This window comes from Anser brachyrhynchus, assembly GCF_964034855.1.
Source record: "Anser brachyrhynchus genome assembly, chromosome: 12".
Classification (NCBI taxonomy): Eukaryota; Metazoa; Chordata; class Aves; order Anseriformes; family Anatidae; genus Anser; species Anser brachyrhynchus.
In genome coordinates, this window is record NC_137707.1 from 18,242,737 (window position 1) to 18,264,737 (window position 22,001).

Here is a 22,001-nt window from a genome sequence, read left to right on the forward strand (position 1 = left end):
GAAGCACTCTATTTGGAAAGCAGTGTAAGAAGGCAGTGGAGGATTTTAACAGCTCCCTCATTACCCTTTTACAACATCATCATTAAATCAACTCCCCTTTTTACCAGGTGTCAACTGGGCTTACTTGAAGAACACTTTTTTTTTTAAACAGAATCTTATTATGCTACACAACAGCAAATTTCTTTAAGATGTACCTTTCCTATGCCTATAGGATCCCTGCACTTTGCTAAATGACTACTGATTCAACAGATCTCCCATTATATTGTGGGATTGTTTGATGTCTTTTTAGTAAATAAATAAATAAATATATAAATCCTAAAAAAAAAAAATCACATCAGGAGTTCATAACCGATGCTAATTTACATTTCTTAGATGAATCTAAAAACAAAGTTTAAAAACAAAACATGCAGGAGACATTTTAACTTACGATTTTGTTGTGTCTTTGGCCCCACTATTATTTATTTACTATCATAGCCACTACTCAGAGTAGATTACAATTTATTCCTATAATATAGGAAGGGAAGAACATGCCTTCTCCTAACTGCGTATGTGTAAAAAAACTATCTTGTCTCACGCTATCCCTTCAAAAGCATACACAGCATTATTTACGTAATTACTGGATTTCTTTCAACATCCAACTTTCATACCACATAGCTCAAAAATTACTTAACCAGAAATGTTGAGTGCTGTTTTATGTGTATGCTATTATACCGATTCCTCATCATCTTTGAAAACACTGGATACCACCAATTAAATAGTATACTCACATCTTTGACAAAAAAGATGATAATTAGTGTAGTCCAGAAGATGATTGCAATGAAGAGCAGCAATAGCAGGAGTGGATGCTGCTGGCTTGTATAGCGGTACTTCTCATAGAGAGGGTCTGTTATCCTGCAGTCATCGTTTTCATTGAAGAAGTATTTACCCTTAGCTGGCATTTTATCCCAGGTTGGCTGCTATTTCTCTCAGTTCCCAGGGCACGCAAAAGGACCCAGCTGAAGCCTCTACTTCAAAGAGAATGTCTGACTTTTCGCTGCCGCCTCTGCAATCTTCAGCCACGCTGAGCACCCCCGGTTCTCCGATTTTACTTCTCATGAGCACTAACTTCAGATTCCCGATGCAACCAAAAGCAAGAGTTAGCGTCCCCAAAACCAGGGGCTATTCACCAGCTCCAGTTAGGAATCTCTAGATCAACTTGTATGTGTGCGGCAAGGATTTTTTTATTTTCTTTAAATTATTTTCAAAGTCTCTACCTTCTTTCCATAAGGTTGAATTTCACTTCCTGAGATGAACTCTGTAGAAAAACAGTATTATTAAGTTAGGTGTCTTCAGACAAACGGGCAACATGTTCCCCCCACCCAAAAAAGCACACTTAAACTCACTATCTGCATGCTCTAAAGAGCAGCAACTGAAAGCTGCTTCTGGCTCTCAGAGTGGAAGCCCGACAGCCCCCTGCACAGGCGATGCTGTCTAACAGCCACAGAGGCAGGGCTCCAGCGACACTTGGCAGCGGCTGCTCAGCGTGCACCATCACACCTTACTCCAACTGAAACTTCATTTGAAAAGCGTACTAAATTTGGTTTGTTTCCTTTTGAGCTAATGAGGTATTTTCCATGTGCGCAGCGTGCAACAAAAACTAAAGACAATTCACGCTGTCAAGACTGGAAGAACTAGTAAACATGGTGGTTTCAGGGCAGAAAGTTCGCTAACCAGCTGATGTGGAAACTTGTCGAACAGCGAGCATACAGCTCCCTTCTGAAACCGAAATATGCAATAGATTTTTGTTTGTTTGTTTTGTGGGTTTTGCTGTTACGAAACAACACTTTTGAAGTGATGTGTATATATAAATTTTTAATCGTAATACATGTTTCTTGCTTCACTTTTTTCAAAATGTGTATTTTAAAAATTAAGGTTTTTTTACTCCTTTCGCAATTTAATTAAAAAGGAGACCAAAAATTAGAAAATAATACAACCGAAGCCAAAATTCACTCAACTATATATTTAAAAAAAAAAAAGCATCTAGCTCTATATATTTCATTCAACTCCAATTAATAGCATTTCCAGGGCAAAGGGTGCATTCTATTAACAATGAATACTAAGAGATTAACTGTATTGTAAATTACTAGTGACCAACGTTTTTCAAATAGATTCGTGAATATAGCTCACTCAGTGCCAAGAGACGTAAAACAAAAAAGCAGGGGGATGGGATGGAGGGGAGCATGAAAAACAGGCTTTCAGAAGAAGTTTTATTAGAACTTGATAACAGGACGACAGCTTCTTTGCCACTTGACTGCCGTCACCATGGTGCCCAAGACTATTTCTCTGGGGAGAAAGAACCAGCTAAAAGAAAAGCCAAACTCTAGCCAGTTACTCTAAGACGAAACTTTCAACGACGCATGTTCCCACTGCATTCACATTACAACCAGAAGCAGTGCTAAGGAAAAACAGTTTCAGAAAGCATACTGAATGATTTAGTTTATGCAAATATAGCCAAAGATTAATATACTACCCACTTATTAGTGACCAAGCAGGCAAAAACAGATGTACCATACTAAGGCTGGACCAAAACGAAAAGTGAGCTTCTGCACCAAAATGAATAACTAACTTCTTGCTCACAGTATAGCACAAACTTGGATTAATCACAAAAAAAAAAGAAAACATATTGCATCAGTTTCATTCAGTATCATCCAGAGTAAATGCAGATGCATATTGAAATCTGAAATAAAAGACGTGTTTCAATAGATCTTCCCCTTGTACAGTTAATGGCACACCTGTGCCATTATTAGGCACACCTGTACTTGCTGTTACTGAGCTTTCTTTCCTAATAAAAAGGTCTCCCATATTTTACCTGAAAAAAATCACCTGGCACGTATGCTATTTGCATACGCATCATTGCGCTTTTGCAAAGGTGTGTGGATGCATCGTAGAAATCAGTGACAGCCACAGAATCACAGAACGGTTTGGGTTGGAAGGGACCTTAAGGATCACCCAGTTCCCACCCCCTGCCATGGGCAGGGACCCCTCTCTGTGTGTATTCTCAGAAGAAAAAATTTTTTAATATACTCACAGAAATACAATTTTACGGTAATTTTTATGATAATAGATATTTTGAAAGGCTCTTAAAAAAAAAGCCTTTTTCCAGTTTGCAAAACCAAATCCATTTTCTAAAAACCATTAATTGCTAAGCAGTGATACACTCACAATTATGAGACATATAATCCTGTCTTGGGCTACTTAATCTGCAAGCCAAGAAAAATGACTTTACAGCTTTTCTTCTGCCATTTATTCTTCTGACTCTGCCAAGGAAAATACACCACCAGGCACAATCTATTCTTCAGAACTACACTGTGGCTCTGGTTCAGTTAGCTAATATTCAAAAGATGAAAAATGTCAAATATCAGCTTTAATACTATTCAGGGATGGCTTCAAGAGTTTTACAGGACACAAAAATCAGAGAGACATGTCTCTTCAATGACTTAATCCATCTCAGTAAAGTAAGAGAGTGCTAGCTTATTGATTCACGTATTCCTTCCCTGATTGTTACACTGACATACATTGCAAGTAATTACTAATGAGCCCTGGGTCACAGCATTTTCTTCTCAAAAACTCCGTTTAGTAAAGAAAACCCCAAATGGTACCGTATTGGTTTAACAGGAATCTGTAATACACTACATGAATACTACTTTGAGATGAATAATTCAGTTCTGGACTAGTTTCAGTTTGCATCCTGCATCCGCTGCCACTACCAGAACCCTTTTTAGAAAGAGCCACCCAGCAACTTGTGCTTCTTCAGTACAAGCAAAATACTTTAAAATTTCAATTTACTTAACCAGACTTGAACACAAAAATAGTATTAGTGATATTAATTCCTCCCATTAGCTTAAAACTTCCTTAAAAAAAGGATCTTTCTTCAAGAAACTAACAGACTTGGCTGAAAGTTTCCACTCTTTTTGTCCTTCCTCCCGCTCTGAATTTTTTTTTCCAACAGCCACTTTAAAGCAGAGAAGAAATACTTATGAGAGGGAGAAATGTTCTGTCTCAGAGATGACATGACACACTAGTAAAATCATCAGTCGAGGCACTCCTGTTTATGTATTTAAGGATCACTTAAGCACTGTTCACCACAGCATCACTTTTACTTTTTTTGGTCATTACTTCTTGGAGATTTGGCGTTCTGACACCACAAGAGAGATGTAACCCTCAGCTGGCAATAGACCACAAAATCCAAACAGCACTCCCAGAAGCACGAGCAGCAAACAAAAAGGAGCTCTGATCGTCACTTTATCAAGAAAAAAAGCTTTCTTTGGAAGTCTTCGCTGTGTTCTGAAGAATTAGAAAGGAGAAGGAACAATTTGTCAACAGGATTAGTTCAGTGTATGTATATATATATATATATAAGAAATAACCCAAATAGTACGGATTGGAAACTGCACTGAGAACTGACAAGAATGTCTACCAAACAAATGAATAAAACTCCATCAGATCTAGATGAGTTCCAGCCACGTGCATGGCAGTAAACTTGAAAAATATTTGGCCAGATAAAGAAGTTGGCCCAATGAATACACAAGAACATTGGACTCATGATAGGTAAAAAAAAAAGAAAAAAGAAAAGAAAAAGAAAGACAGTAAGATTCCTTTCAGAATGTGAATCAAACAGCTGCAGCCTAGTAAATCTATTCTGTTCCAATGCACTGGGAACAAGGCTGCATTCAGATTCAGCAACAGAAACTTACCCAGGTAAGTACTGGGCAAGATCTTGTGCACACACACACACACACACACAGCCACCTCTTGCTCACCAGAAAAGAGCTATTTCTGTCTTCCACAAAACTGGGTATTTCTGACAGCAGCTCTGTGGTTGCTTCCCATTAGTATCAGCTGTCAAATACCACTACACTCTCGTCTCCTGGACAAAGCCATAGGATTTTGTTATAGAAGACTGAAAGCTACTAGGCTTGGAATGATGCTCTTTTGTTCTCTTGGACTAGTTAAAACTGTCCGCAGCGCTCTGTGTCAACATACAACATTTGCTTAGGAATTGGCCAGGACGCAAGAGTTGCAGAAGAGACATGGCCACACTGCAGAGCCTAGAGACCAAGTGTTTAAAAAATATATATAAAAAAACAGAAATATGATATCCTGGGCTACACTAACAAGTCATATTACAAAAAAATCAGTGAAGACATTCTTTTGCAGTGGGCTCAAGACAAGTAATTACAAAAAGGCAAGTCTCTTCACCAGGGAAACTAATCTGGGAACTTGCATCCCTCAGACAAGAGGCACATCACCTGATGGGGTGATTACATCCCTGTGCCTCCACAGCTGCCAGGACTTCCCTCATTTTCCATCTCCAGCCTTGTCTTGAACAGCATGCAGAGGGTGCTGAAGGACGGGGTAACTTCTGAACTGTCCTAAAGGACCGGTGCCAGGGCAGGGCGAGCAGGGAGACACGGGAGAACATCCAAGGCGCCGAGAGCACAGCAGAAAGCTCCATCACAGCGGCACAGAGAGCGTTCTTCCTTCCTGACAGCGCAAGGTGGAGCGACAGAACAACGTGCTATCTGACACAAAAATCAGGCTGATAACAACAAAACAGCTCTTGGTAGGCCCTTCCTTTATTCTATTTATGAAGCACAAACTGTTCTCAGGTTTCAGACTGTGGAGTGGACCTGGCAAATCCGTATCCTCCTGCTCAGTCTCCCACTCAGGACTGACGCAGATGGCCAGGAATCACATCCTTTCTCCCCTTTCCTTACAAGTACTGTCCCTACCAGACACTGACCCAGTTGATGCCATTCCAAGGAGGATCCAAGTACACTGCAGTTCTGTTTTCCATTTCGAAATTATCGATGTATTCACAAACACGTTCTCAGTAACTGCCTGGATAATAAGTACTTATTTTTCCACTTAGCTGCTCATTTGCCAGGGACTCAAGTCTTACCCGCCTCAAGCTGTTTACTGAAAAGCAGTCTCAACCATGAAATACTAAAACCAAACCGTAATAGCAAGAATCAAGTAAAATGACATATATTGCCTTATTTTTCTCAACAGCCAAAGCACAAAAGTGAGCAGAAGCAGTTTTTCTGTTTTTAACTACTGCAGCATCAAAGAAAAAGGTGCACTTTTGATTTCCATTCCATCTTTTGTTTCACACAAATGACAACAGTGTTTCTGAAATTACATTAGCAATTTCCATGACAAGAATGATTGCTGACCATAATTACCCATTAGCAGATATTAAAAGGGAATCAGGAATCTGTAATCATCAAATAGAATAATTGCAGGAGTATTAGTAGATGAATTATGAATTTCAGGCAAAAATAATCTACGGTCTAGTGGACTCCACAACTAATTCAGTCTAGGAAACGAATGTTAGCAATCCTTTTGGATTTTGCATACTTCGCAGCAGTCACCACAGGAAATACCACTCATGTTAAAGACAACACTTCTTCCTTTTAGGAATTTGCTTCCAAATGCTAGCCTGCAGTCATCTTAGCTTTTTCTGCTCCTATAAAAATATTAAAAGGAGAACAGATGCATTTGTAATGCCTTATCTGCTATCAGCAGTAAATCTAACTTGTGCAGTAAGTTTCTTTACAAAGGTAAACCATTTTTGTACCCTGAAGTTCTTTATGTGTCATTCCACCTTCCTTATTTATGTTTAATTTGTGAAGAGCTCCTTCTGGAAAACAGAAAAAATCTGATCTACATTTACCTTGTTTTCCTATTAGAAGTGAGCATTCCCACTTCTTCACATGATCACTCAAAGCTCTATTTACATACAAAAGCCAAAACAATACAAAAAAGTAGTCTGACAATTGGAAAAAAAATCAGGAGACAGAAGAAATCCCGACACGTGTCAGAACAATCGTTATCAATGAAATAAAACAAAGGTTATCACTATGCACTCAGAGCCGTAATGATGATAGTGCTAAATACTCTGCAAAGAAAAACTAAAACGTTTTCTATTCGCATTCCTATTTGAATAGATTGCTTCTTCTCATGACGTGTGTTGTACAATAGCCTCTAAAATCAGAACAACAACTTGTGTAGTAGTAATTTGAATATAGTTTTCCAGTCACTGGTAGAAACAGAAGATGAGAAATAGCAGAGGCCATGGTTTCACACACATCCGAGCCGAGCAGGCAGCTCCGAGCACAAGAAGGAGAAGGTGTCTCCCACCTGGACCCCTCTCCTGGCCAGCCTGCCCAGGCACCCAACTCCGGCACCCACCGGCCTCTCTTCTGAGCCTACTCACCAAAGAAATCAGAAAGCTAGTTTTGCCCTGTCACTTCTCTGTCTGGGTGCTGGAGCGTGTCTGGAGCGTGTCAGCGAGCAGAGGCATCTGATGAGCTCCAGAGCTGGCCCAGCATTTGGAAAGGAAAGGCAAACCACAAGTACGGGAGCAAGGGCAGCAGTGAGTTGCTAATTGACTCATCAATTTTCACAGGTCCACAGCCCAAAAAGAAGTTTACTGATAATATCGCATCTAGAGCTGCGGTGCTCACTGACGAATACCACTATGGTTACAGGACAGGCTTCAAGGAGAGCCATTAGCCCGTCACAAAGAAATCTCTGCGCTACTGATCCACGCAGTACACAGCAATGATTACAGAAGATGGCTCAGGAAACTGAAGACTCATAATTTACGACTAGCTCATAAACTAAGCTAAGTAAAAAAGGAAAAAGAATCCATATAACCAGAGCAGAGTGACTGAATTAGATGGGAGAGTTTACTGCTGTTCCAAGGTAGTTTATTGTGCAAATATAAGGCAGCTCAAACAACAATCTCTCCAGCCTTATAATTAACTTCAGTTTCTATCTCAGCAGGAAAAAAAAAAGTCCTTTTATAATGCTGATTTTCATAGGCAACAAACTCCAGGGTGTAAAAAAAGTATTATCACACTAGAAGAGAATTCAGCTGTGCTTTGCATCTTTCGAAGTCCAAGGTGTGTGATTATTTCATGAGTCCTAGACACTCCGATGTACCTTACAAATAGATTTTCTGACTAACTGGTTTAAAATTGAATTTATGACCACAAAAGTCAATATCCCTCTTACAGTAAGTTTTCTGTGACCCGTTTTAAAAGTCACACCTTTGAACGCAGTGTCCTCAGAAGTCAGGATAAGTTTCCATTGTATAATTTCAATTATATCAAAAGCAGAATGCTTGTTCAGTTATTTATAGTAATAAAGAGCAACATAAACTACATTTTAAAAAAAATCCAAAATACAGAATATTTAGCTTGAAGACTATAGGTAAATATTTAGCTTGAAGACTATAGGTAAAAATAGTGTTTCCAACAGAGGGGGGAGGGGGGAAGACTCAATATTTTCTACTGAATACCCCTGATTTTTACAGAAACTGAAATCCCTGATATTTTCAAAACATTTTTCTTATAGGGGAAAAAATACATTACACTAGGTAATACTCAGTCTATACTGAAATTAGTACTAAGAAAAAGGATCATTTGAAGAAAGGTGTGTTCAAACTGACAAGTTTTTTTTCCCGATGTTATTGTTTAGGATGCTAAGGCTGACAAGCTCCCTCAGCTCAACAGAATTACGTAATTACATCTAGACTTAAATCTCTCTCATTTGTATAGCAATATTTTAAATATGCCTCCACTTTTCTCTCTCACTAAAGCAACCAAGAAACAGCCTGCTGATGTGCCAGTGCCAGAGCACATGGACGTAACTTGCCGCCTCTTACAGCTAGGTACGCCAGGAGACACTCAATAAATAAATAATTCACAGCGAGTGCAATGGGCATCACGCATTACTTTTACCTTCCCCCCATCTCATTTAGTTATTTAGGGGGAGTGCTGCAGTTTCAGAGAAATGCATGTTTCCCACCTCTAGGTTAAACAGTATATTTGCACAGAACAGGTGCAATCACAACATGGCAAGGGATAAGGGGCATGCTATGGGCGGGAGGAAGATAAAACCTGTCCTAAGTCAGATAAGAAATCACTTGCTATTTAGATTTAGGTTCAGTCCAACTAAAGACAGTGAAACAGAGAAGCAGGCTCAAAGATAAACACACCTCTCTCTTCTTTCTACAATACTTGCATGTTACTGACCTGAGGAGAAACCCATACAGACAGCTGAGGCTCAGCTGATGCACTGAACCCAATGGCTTTGGGTTTTTAGTCTGTTTTTTTCTTTGTTTTGTTGGTTCCCCCTCCCCCCCCCCCGCCCCAGTCTCTGAGGTTTTGGAAGAACTATCATAGATGTTCACGCTGAAAATATGTCACTGAGTAGTAGGTAACTGACCCTGTAAGGTTGCTCAAAGCATAGGTCAGCACTGCCTTCATACTGTACTGTTATCAATAGCTATTATAGAACCAATCATTTTAAAATGCTTTTACCAAGCATCATAACCAAAATACAAGAGTAAGCCGTAATACAAAAACAACATTGCTTGTGTCTAAGCCAAAGGTAAAAACCATTTTTTCTGTCTGAATTTCTGCTTTTTCATCTGTATCTGCTTCAGGAGGAACTCTAACTTGAAGAATATCAGACCTGCAGACAATTTCACTTTGGAAACAAACCTCAGCCCAAAGCTGATGACAGATGGACAATGGAACCAACATGACTGTACATCAGCACCAGGAACAATGTACTGCAGGGTGCTATTGCAGTACAAATATTTTTGAAGTATAAAATGCCTTTAAAGTTTCATAAAGAAAGCCTTCCTTCCATTTCTGAAACAGGGGAAAAGGGACATATTAAATCCAATTCCCCTTTATTTAATGACCAGCACTTCAACAGTAAATTCTATCGAGTACATGTTTTTAAAATCTTATTTCTATGTACTATTTATTATATAAGGGGATTTTAACATTCCCCAGACATCTCCAAATATCAGCCATGCAGTATTTGTTACACCACCACATGCATGCTTTACAGCCAAAACCAAAACTAAAACTAACACTTGCAATAAGGAAGTTCCCTCCCTTGGAGGTTAAGCACTAAAGTACCACTAAGGAGACATACCTACGCTTCTGACAGGAAGTTTTGCTTCTGCTGTTATACCCTACCTCAGCTCACAAGAGACACCAAAAAAGAACAGAATGTTTAAGTAAGGTTTCAAAAACACAACATGGGGTTTAGGAAAGGTCATTTATGAGCTCACTGAAATAAACCGCCACCAATGGGATGAAAGCTCTGAAGTCTTATATTTTCAGTCATACTTGATAGCAACAGAAGCTTCAAAATTGTTAGGGGTTTCATACATATTTACCACTGATCCATACTACATGCTATGTGAACCAAGTGTTCAGAAGTACTTGGGTATGGTCTCTTGGATAATTGAAAGAAGAAAGGTGTACAGAAACAGTACAAAGCTCTCTGTGTTGTACTGCTCCATAGGCAACCACATAACCCATGGGAATTTACACTGTAAGTTTTGATTGTCTACCAAGATAATGCAACTGCTGAACACAAATCTGTAATCACTATCTTTCTCATTTCATCTTATCCTGTATCTTTCATTTTCAAAGCTTTGCTTGGCAGCCAACCCAACTGTTCTCTACACTAACAAGCTACTGGAAACCTGCATCATGTGAAGCACTGAGTCACTGTGGGAAATATTGGTGTCTCAGGAGGCAACAGCTGAAGTGAAGCAGGCACTTCAATTAAATTATGCTTGAGCAGCTTTACCCTTTGGATTCAGTGATACTAAATTCAGTTAACTAGTATTATAAAACAGAAATAGTTAATACCAAAACATGAAATAATTTGATAGCCATAGCAAAACTTCAGGATATGGTAAATGTTACTTTTCTAAAAAAGTCTGAAGTTACTTCCCTGGAGCAACACAGAGTCCACAGAAGAACTTTCCAAAATAGCAAAGTATGTAGCCACTATCACATGAAAGTTTATCATGCTGATCAACATCTAACCAATCCCCAGAGCAGGGCGAAGCCACTGAGAAGGTACTTTTTACCTAGACTGTAAGGCTGAGCTGTGCATGACAGGTTACTCTGGGGTTTTATGGTCCTAAATTTTACTTAGAATCTTGATTAAAAAAAATATTTAAAAAATCTTGTTGTTTGCTTACCATTACAGGCCACAGAATTCATCAGCAAAAGTAGCATTTCTTCACTCCATTGTGGTCTGCCTGATCATTTTGAAATTTGTGCAGCAGAGTCAGTACAACCCAGTCAGGTATGATTCTTGACACCAAATCTTTGAGATATTCACACCAACCTGCAACAAGATGAGGACTCTTTATTCCATGGACCACCGTAGGCATTAACAATGTTTCTACTTCTTCCCTTTGTAGCTCAAGGAAGAAAAAAGGACTACTCATCCTCTGTCTTTTGCCAGGAAAATCAACAGAAGAAAAACTTAGTTTACTATACTCTGACAATGACAATGCACTGTTTTCTTAAAACAAAATATACATTTATACATATTTGTATACTTATCTAAAATATCTTTGTCACCAAGAACACACACACAAGCGTGCACTCTGCATGTCTATATGCAATCCCACTCAGCAGCAAAGCTACGAAAGCACTTCTGTCACAAGGGGTTAAATGCTCAGTTCATCCTTAAGCACTGGGACAAGCTGTGATCAAATCTTGCTACTTTTGGGACAGAAGTTGCTTGGCTCCACTTAGCCAAGTTCATGGGCATCAGTATTTATAGAAGTCAGTTGGAGACTGGAGACAATTCTTAAGAAAAAGGTCAAGATCCTGACAAAGCCTTCCTGCAGCCTTAGAGATAAAAGAGAAAGGAAGAAAACAAGATCACATCTTGCAGAGCTGATCTGAAAAGGCAGATATAAATCTGCTGCGTGTATGTGTGCGTGTGTGTAAATGGAGATAAAAATGAGACTATAACCTCTGTACATCTTATTAGAGGTACATGTTTGATCTGGAATGCCCGAACAGGTTTCTTCTTTACTTTCATCTTACTACTTCTCCTGCAAGGATGGTTCCCTGGTATTCAGCAGACAGATGCCTCGAGCTGCTTTGAAATGGGTCAGTGCAGTGCAGAGAGCAATACCAGCAGCTGCTCACTGGTACTCAGGTAGGAGAGTGAGGAGAATGTCCAAACACCCAGGGTGTCCCAGAAATTTCATAATGCTTTTTAGAAACATACGCTATGATTTATTCATTTATTTTTCAATTACCCAGAAAGAACACTTCAGAGATTTTACACAAGTTGCTAAAGCATTATGGTTTTCAGTGTTTGTGAAAGGGCTTAACTGCTGTTGTTTGTACTTGTATGATGTTAGCTCTTAGAAGGTTACAGTAAGGATTATGCTTGATACCCAAAACTTCACCAAATTTCTTTTTTTTTTTTTTTTTTAAATACCTGTCTGAAAATACAACTTTCACCAGAGCCTCTGATAAGCATTTACATGCAAAATGAACTTTATGGGCAGAGGGATCAAGCTGCTCAGCCAGAAGGGGTGTCAGGACCAGGCCCTACGGACAGTATGCTTCACGTCATGCACAAGCACTGAAAACAAAAGCAGAAACGAGAGAAGTACTTTGCTTCAGCACCTACAGAGAGGAAAAAAGATGGTTCTCTCTGTATGCATAACCAAAGCTCGTCAGAGGCACAGAGAGCAGCCTCCTGATAAGCAGTATGTTTCAGGAAGCGACACGCAGTACTTTGAGCCATTTTTTGATCTACAAGACAGAGAAAGCTGCCTGCATTCAGCGCTAACCACAGGCCCTATTACCCTAGCAACTGTTTGCAGGCCCTGCTCATTCTGCCTGCCGAACAGTTACCAGCTACAATGCGAGCACTGCGCCTTGCTGCTCTGACTGCAGGTGCTTTTCACACTTACCAGTTTGTTATTTATGTGGCATTGAGCTGGTGGATCAATGCACCTGCAGCACAAATCTGTTTTATCTTGTGTTTTGTTTTTTTTGTGTGCGCTTTTTGCTTTTTTTTGTTTGTTTTTAATATGTGTTCAATCTTTATCAAGCTAAAACTATTAAAAGTTGTAAAAAACTACAGCCAAGCTGCAACATTAAAAAAAAAAAGTTTTCTGTTTAGTCCTTAGTAACACACTATTACTTTTTTTTTTTTTTCTCAAGATTTTTCCTTTGCGTTAGGTTTGGAGCCTTACAATATGAAGAAAAAGACATGAGAATAGCTCTCAGTTAATTTTACTGACAGTTCATTAGCTTCAAGAAACAATAAATTTGACCTAACAGAAACTCCAAACAGAGGGATGGGTTATTCTTGTATTACAAAGTCCCAGACTTAGCATACTTCACCCAAATGTAACACCTGTTTAGAGCATAGACTTCCAAAACTGTTTGATTCTTCCCTGTTTTATTCAAGACATCTGTTCACCAACATACCAACTAATCAGATTTCCCTATTCTCCAAAATACTTCAGAAATGCTTAAAATACATATCATTTTTTTTAATTTAAAAAAAATAATAAAACCATATATAAAGCACACCAAAATTATTACGAAGACTAAGATGTTTCCTTCTACTTTACTGCCTGGCTAATATTTACAGATTTCCTTAAAATCACTTCCATGTTATCCTAAATTTCCAAAGAAACATAAATTGAACTGATGCTTAGCTTAAAGTTTACTTTACTCAGGAACTTGTTTCTCCAGTAAACTGTCTTACAATATAAATGCTTAGGAACAAAAGTCAGATTGAAACTGTATCAGATAAAGCTGGGACTGCTTCCTCTCCTATACCATCTGCAGAATTACTTTGAAAACCACAAGAAATGTCAAAATTGTATCAATTTCTCCCATAAAAGGAATTTTAAAATTACTACATGATAACACAACAGAGCAGCCTAACTGTACTTGTTACAACCAGCTGAGCATTCTTCAGTTCTCTTCTTCATTTTACCTTTGTTACATCCGAACTCCTTCGCTACCAACGTCTTGCAACTGATCCCCCTGGGGAAACACCTAGAAAACAGGACTTCAACACAAAGACTGGTTTCTGGTCTCTTGGAAGTAATATTTAATTAACACAGGAACTGTTTCCTGAATGCACAAAGTCTGAAGTAAGAAGACCCATACAGAGCCTGTCTCAGACGCACAGCTAGGAAGGTCTCCAAGATTTGCTGGTACAATCTTTCTTGCTGCAACAAGTCTGAAGGCTATACAGTGCTGCTGGAGTGGTTTTACGTTTCAGTGACTAGTGTTTTTCCATCTGATACAAGCACAAAATTAAGAATTTAGCAAACCGTAGTTCATATTTAAACTATTTCAAATTTAAAATTGCAATTATTTTCATGAGCAAACGCAAGAGCAGAAACACCATTACTACAGGCTGCATCAAATATGCAGTTTCCACTCCTGCAGCTGCAGCTCTCCAGCACCACTGGAAGCTCTTTGCCAAAACCCAGTGGGGGTGTCACTACAGCTCTCTTTCTCTCAGCAAGGTCGTACTGCCATTTGTTTTACACTAGTGCTTTGGCAGGGCTGGTATTGGCAGGAATTCGCTGGCTGAGACACGATACAGACGTGCACCAGAACTAAGCTGAGTGAAGAATGCTATAGAGTTGAAACCATACAGGACCAACTAAAGGAGGCAGAACATACACCACACCGATAATGCAACAGTAGACTTCAACTACTCACCTATAACAAGATCAAATGGCATGAGATAAAAAGCAGAAAGTGACAAATTCAAAAATGACAATCTAGAAGCAATCTGAGAAAAGGATATACCTTTTAATGAAAATGTAATCAAACTATATAACTAAATTCCATAGAATTACAAGGTTAACTTTTATTGTTAGGGGACGAAAAGGTGTTTTGGTGTGTGTTTTTTTTTCTAGCACTATACACCAAGAATATTCTGACTAAAAATGGAATTAAGTAGTAGCCCTAAGCTCTGACCAAACGCTGGTTTCCTAAAAGATAATCCATGATTCAGAGACTTCACATTTGAAGTAGAAACGCAAGAGGAAAGCAAGCAGTTATATACTGGAAAAGTGCTTAACTAAATGCCATGAAGCACCTCAGTAGCAAATCTGGGAATACAACCCAGGCTTGATAGTTCACTGGCAAGATCTTATCTGGTAGATCAGAGAGCTCCAGTGGAAGCATAAATCACCCTATTAATTAGCGTCACAGCCACTTCCCTGCTTTTCAAAATTCTGATTACTTTTAACTTTCACTGAGTTTGTTCAGTACAGTTCAAGAGCAGGAATGAAATCCAAATATTGCCAAAAACCCAAGACATTATTTTAACAACCACATCCTGTGGTTAAAGCATAATAAATTCCAGAGGTATTTTTCCTGCCTGTAATCCCTTCTTTCCATCCTGTGCACATACAAATTCTCAAACCTTCTGAAGCTCTTAGCCTATGTATGAGAAGGATGACCACTGCGGTTAAAGCGAAGAACTCAAAATCCATTTCCTAACTTTCGGCTCTCCCACAGATTTCCTGCTGGCTGGCTTTGACTGTGTGATATCCCTTTTTCTCTCCCAAAGGAGCTGAACTAATACCATCATCAATCCCCAAAAGGTGCTGACAAAATAAATGAACACTCGCAGGACATTTTATAGTCCAAAATGATTTGCGTCTTTAACAATGCATTACAGTAATCACCAGCTTTGACACAAACTTTTTGTTGGACCTTAATATCATGCTTCCAGAAATTGATATCCCTGGAGGAGCCTGTCTCTTTAGCTGTGGCAGGAAGCACAATGCCAGGCTTTAAATATTGCATAAAAAATAATTAAGTTATTGTATATTATTATATTCAAAAATAAAAATAAAATTAAATAAGAACACGTGCTAAGGAGAGCAAAATGCCAGTCATTCAACTCCCACTGACAGTCATGGTGGTTACAAAAACTACAGAGCGAGTCAGTGCTGCAATTTCAGTTACACAAGCAGGAAAAAAATTAATTTATGTTCTGATAACCTGAGAAAGAAAGGTTTGTTGTTGTTTTTTCTTTTTTTCCCCCCAGCATAAAACCATGTTATTTAAACAATGTCAAGACAGAGCAGTGGCTGAAATCACAGAGGCCTTTGCACCCCTTTCACACATCTGTAACTGAACCACCATTTTTTTTTTTACACATATGGTTCAACCTGACACATGGGCCATTGCCAGCACTTCCTTATTTCTAAAGCCCAACTTACTGCTCGAGCCATGAGCCCTAATGTAACGGGACAACAGCCTCCTAGTGAAATGACAGGCATCACTATCAGGGATTTATTCACATACAAACAGCTACTATGGCAAGGGCACTTATTAATAAATCAGCCCCCTCTCCACAGACACACAGCTTAAATTAGTTTAGTGAATAGAAAGCTAGAGAGGAGCTTTAGCTGCTCATTTTTTAGCAGCTAAACCCATAGTTCTTGGCTACAGCTCTGGGACAGGGGCTTGTTCAAAGAGTTTCCCCTCCTCTTCCCCTCTTCCTCCCATCGTGTCACCATGCCACATCACCGTTTCGTTACGAGCGTGTGAATGTTTCTAGGCCCACGCTCGGTCGGCTCAGCTCAAAAATAACCTATTGCGTCCCTCAGTTTTTGCTTCCTTTTCTCTACAGCACCCACCAGGTCAGCAATCCGGCACGGCCGACAGCGGGGAGCTGCAGAGCACGGGCAGGAGGCAGCTCCTTCACCTGGCAGTGCCACCAAAGCCCCCGCGGGAAGGAGCTGTGCTCCCACACGTGTCCTGAGCCCGAGACAACGAGACAAGAGCCAGCAATATGAAAAGATCAGCTTCTCGGGGAAAACACACTTCTCAATGTCTTTGCTAGGCACGCAGTCAGAGTAGTCAGTAATTCTCGCTTCAGTTTGGTTATACACAGTCCATAACGTCAAGGAAATATTCAAGAATTTAAGAGGCACTGATAAATATCCACTACAAGTGAAGACTCACCCCAGTCAGACTGGCTTATCCCATCCCTGAAAACTTCAGCAGCAAGCGAGGAGATGTGAGATGCCTTCCCAGAGCAGGGAGGAGAATGGCAATTGCATCATTCTTTGAGATCAGTGGCAATGATTTAGGCAGTGGCTCTCTTTCCTGTGAGTCAGTATTGAACCCGTCAATGCCCTGCAGTGATCCCTGGGGCTCTGTGCTGCTAGAAGTGATGACTGACACAGCCTGTAGAGCAGGACCCAAGCTGACTTGTGCTTATTAGAAAAAGATCTGTTACTTCAGTTTTCAGAAGGAGTCAGAACGTACTGCTAATACTTTGGGCAACTTCCAGGAGCCAAATTACTGTTAATGCCCAGAACACTTTCCACTTTTGTCAGGGGGCCTCCTATACTCTTGCTATCAGCACTTTGCAGAAAGAAAAAGCCAGAAAAAAAATCTGACTTGAGAGAACCACCTTACAAATAATATTCACATCTGTTACCTGCTAGGTTTCTGCTTCCACCACTATATCACGCTGAACTTGCTGCCTAAAAAAATAGTAACTTCGTATGGAAAAAAAAAAAAGTGTTCTTCCAACTTAAAAAAAAAAAACAAAACAAAACAAAAAAAACAACTGTTGCATGGCAAGACAAACGCCAAAAGTATCTGTATTCAAGTGCAAGTGAGGGGGGGGATTTATTGAAGGAATTTCAAGATAAAGAGAACCATTTAAAAGGTTCAACTCACGCTTTTAGTAAAAAAAAAAAAAGTTCTGCACAGAAACTGAAAAAATATCAGTCCTTTTGCGGCTATTTTGAAGCTCATAATACATGTTTTAAATACTTTATACACCTTCCCTAGTCAAATCTCAAACCCAGGTATTTTTGCATTTAATTTCCAATCTAGAAAGACATATGACTGCTCACTGATAAAGTAAAGAAAAGCCACAAACATTTGTGTATGTGCAGAGTGTTTCTAAAATAACACACTCCCCAAATATTTTCAAATCCAAAAGCCACTTTTACACTAAAACTTCCCTCAGATATTTCTGTTGCTTTTAAATTAAGTCACTTAACTGTTTCTGACAAACTTTCACTAGGAAATACTGTGAAGCTTGCAAAGAGAAAAAGTCTCAAAGGCAACAATTTAACAAATGAAGCAGAAATACAATGCAACGTGCAACATGACAAAACCTGTACTCACCTCTATCACTTAGCCCGCTTCATTCAGGAGCTAACAGTCAAGTGTTTCTGGGTAAGGAAAAGCATAAACCATATGCAATCCTTCAGTGACCTAAGCCGTGCATAAAACAGGCATGTCTACATTTTTAGCTACCCTACGTGTTACACACAGCCATAAAAATGTTGTAACATTTAGTTAAACCATGAGATAGTGGTTTATACCCAGACTTCTACATTGTCACCATGGTAAACCTAAGTGTACAGATAATACAAGAAGTCAGAAATGAGGAAGCAAAAGGATGAAGCGTAAATAATGTCTGGCATGTATTTTTGTTAAAGCAAATGCAATCAACTTCTTCAAATGACTAAAGTATATACCACTTGATGATATATGTATTCGAGCACATACATACTTGTTTGTACCAATAATTTCATCACTGTTTCTTTCTGAATTATTCACATAAATATATTCTAGCTCAAAAAAAAAAAAAGATGAGAAAATAGTTTGAAATTAAATGCAAACAAACCATCAAAACTTAACTTTCTAAGCGTAATTGCTTCAGTTTTTGAAAAAAGACAAAACAAAAAACCCACTAACATCACAGCTGCTTGAACATGTTCAGTGACAAGCATAGAAAAAGGCAGTCTTTCAGACTGTCAGCTTAAATGGATTTAAAAAAAAGGCAGAGGGAACATAGCAGTTCTGACTAAGGTGCTAACAGTACAAGTGATGTCCCATTGGGAAACAAATTGTATTGTGTCAGTAAGAGATATGAAGCACAGACTAAGTTGCAAGAATAAGTTTTTATATTTAGACAATGGCTACAGACAATGAACAGAGAAACTAACATTCACTGAACTCTCCACCCAAAACATTAATTTATGAAATCCCGAATCCTTAGACAGGGTGACGCACGGAAGTAAAAAAAAAAAAAAAAAAAAAACTAATAATAAAAAAAGCAGCTGCAATTAACTGTGCCAAGTACAAGAGATATTTTACATGTACTATGAGCCCTAGATGTCTGCATAATCGACATCATGGCTGAAAATAAATCTGTACTGCGAACATAAAGCAAGAATTTAAGTAACCCAAAACAAATTTTAAGATTTGCAGAAAATGGTATTCACAAAAGTCTCATCTTGACTGAGATTATGCCTGGAAGTTAGCATAAAAATGTGTGAAGAAACCTGTCATTTAAATAAAAGGCAATACAGAAAACTCATAGTTGTGAGCAAAAATGCTGAATGAAGTACCAGTCCGACTGCATGCAATACTAATCCTTCCTCCTGCAGCTTACAGCGGGAAGGCGGACGGCGGCACCGACTGCTGGAGTCCAGTGACCACACAGCGCCTGACCTTCCCAGAGCCAGTGCAGACTGGACTTCCCCTTTCCCTCAGGGATCAGTGCTTGGCTGGGTGATGACTGCTGCTCCAAGCAGTCAAGTGACTCTCCCAGTTTGCCCTTCTTTTATGATCCTACAGAAACTAGTAACAGAAGGTCAGCCTAAGGAACAGGGAATATTTGGTGAATCTTCTGGAACATCAAGGAACTCAAACCGCAGGGTAAAATCCTGGTCAATAAATCCCAAATAAGAAAGGTGTATTCTCATTCTGGCCAAACTCAAACAAAAGAAAAAACAGGAACCATCAACAAAAACATGGGTTTATTTAGTTTCACTACTACTGTTTTTAGGGGGCTTTACCACTAGTCTTTGTTAAGAAATTAGTCACTTGCACAAAAGCATAAAAACGAGACAATAGCATCAACACAAAAACATCTTGCGTATTACACATATCCAGCACATAACCTTACTGATATGTTCCATCATTTAGTGTGCTTGTAATCTAGAATTAAAATTGCTTTGTAGGGAAACGTTTATAAAAATGTAAGTCACAGGCCCTAGGAAAGCGCAGAAAGGTTTGCTGACTTCTCCATTAAGACAGGAAGGAAGTTATAAGAATGATTTAGCATTCTGGCTGACAAGGTTAGTGCTATATCAGAATATTTATGCTTGCTGACATTTTTAGTATGTCACTAAATCACAAAATTGTGTGTTTTAATCAAGCTTTTAGCACTTGACTGCATAGAAAAACTAAATTTAGGCCAAAAATAGATCAAAATTGAGAAGGGAAGAGCAAGATGAGTCTTACAGTATTAAAATGCTTTAAAAAAAACAACTCAGAAGTGACATTTGGCAATATTGCAAGGAGGGTGTTTCCCTCATCCCCTAGGTTATTACCTTGTAAAATACTGTTTGTATATTTATTTTAACAGAGAAAGGACAGGTGGGCAAATATCACTGTTGCCTACTTTTGCATCTTATACCTCAACATAGAAAAAATTAATAATCAATAGCCCATAACAGTCCATGGGTAGTACAGGCAAATATCCAAAGCAGCTTAGGACTAAATCAAATTTCATTTTACAGTCATTCTGACAGGGGTCTTACTTCAAATCACAAGGCATATAATGTAGTTTCTATGTTCTACAGTCTGTCCAAATTATCAAATTGTCCAGATTTTAAATATGTATATTTTAAGACTATCATGGTAAAGGAAACTAACTGCATAATTACATGAATAAGTTATTAGTAGATCAATTAAAATTTGGGGATTAATAGCATGTAAAATCTCTCAGACCAAATGCTAATTTACAAACTACATCCCCTTGTATATAAAAGTAGAAAAAACTGTCTCACATTTACCTTATACAGGATAATAATACACACGAGTAATAACTGAGGCATTATACCTTGTTCCTTGGCAACTTTCTGTGTAGTCATCCTCTTAGGTTTGAATGCAGACCAGTTACCAGCCCAATTATTGGCTAAAAACTACCAGAGCCGTAATTACCTAGCTGCTCCCTGACGTCAGCATTAGAAGCCATACAGGTAGCCTGGCTGCACGCACTTCTGGAGAGGGAGAAAGAACAAGGATGTAAAATACAGCTCTGCTCTACAACCACGAATTCCTTTTGATTACCCAGGGAACCAATACCCATATTCTGAAGGTCAGCTGGACATTTCTAACTGTTCATAGGTAACTTTTTGTTCAAGAATTGGAGCCCAGTTAGAAGGATGGATTGTGCTGCACTACACAGAGGGAGGAGCGGCACTCAGCCTCCGCTGCTGAACAAGACATCATTAAAGACCGTCCACAATTACATGGGCTGTTCCCTAACAGAACAGGTGGTTAGCGCTTATAAAAACCAGTTTTTCAGGTCTAAACTCAAACCGCGAGGTAACCATGCAACAGCCCACCCAAGGGTTTGTGCCTGACCAGAGGCACAAACCAGCAGCTGAGGGACCGGTAAGAGAATCGAAGCCTGCCAGGATCCTTCTCACAGGGGAGAGAAGAGAAAAGCCTGCACTGAGGGGTGTGGAGCACGGAGACACAGGAGCCCTACCGAGCATCGACCAGATCCCCAGAGAATACCCCAGAGAAGGCAGACCCAGGGAACGGCACACAGGATAGTTGGTTTTGCACTAAGTAGCGATCTCCAGCATCACCTGAAAACCTTTAAAAACTTCCCCCACAACTTGCTCCGTGTCCCTGGGACTACCAGGTACCCCGGCCTCCAGGAGTGAAGCGGTCCTGCTGGACGGGCCTCCTGAACAGCTCCCTTTACACAGGCGCAGCAAGTCGCGCTGACCTTCAGGCCCAGAGCCGTCGCTCCAAGGTTTGGGCTCTGTGAGGGAGCCTGGGGAGGCACGGCCCAGACCCTCCCTCACGCCCTGAAGGCCTTGGAGCACCCACCTACAGGGTGGGCACAAACACTGCTAACCGCTGTCCTGCACACAGGGCTCGAATCAGGTCATTTAACCACCAACTAGCACACAAGAGAATTTACTAAATTCAGCCATGACACTGAAAAGAAAGATAGGGCTGTTCCACACTGAGACCACACAGCTCCTCTGCCTACTGCTAGAGCTTTGCTCTAAGCGTGGGCTCACGTCTCTGCAACTCAAGGCAACATTTCTGACC

At 39.6% G+C, this 22,001-nt stretch overlaps 1 protein-coding gene across 1 annotated transcript in view; it reads right to left on the reverse strand.

Moving 5' to 3' along the window:
* The window catches only part of ADCY7 (adenylate cyclase 7), a 51,508-nt gene extending 30,717 nt beyond the window's left edge, over positions 1-20,791 (reverse strand). The window contains exons 1-3 of the mRNA XM_080552918.1: positions 20,770-20,791; positions 11,066-11,214; positions 768-1,294 (exon numbers count right to left, since the gene is read on the reverse strand). Coding sequence (XP_080409044.1) covers positions 768-938 — 171 coding nt within the window. The 5' untranslated portion in view covers positions 939-1,294; positions 11,066-11,214; positions 20,770-20,791. The remainder of the gene's footprint in view (positions 1-767; positions 1,295-11,065; positions 11,215-20,769) is intronic.
* Between the last annotated feature and the right edge of the window lie 1,210 nt (positions 20,792-22,001).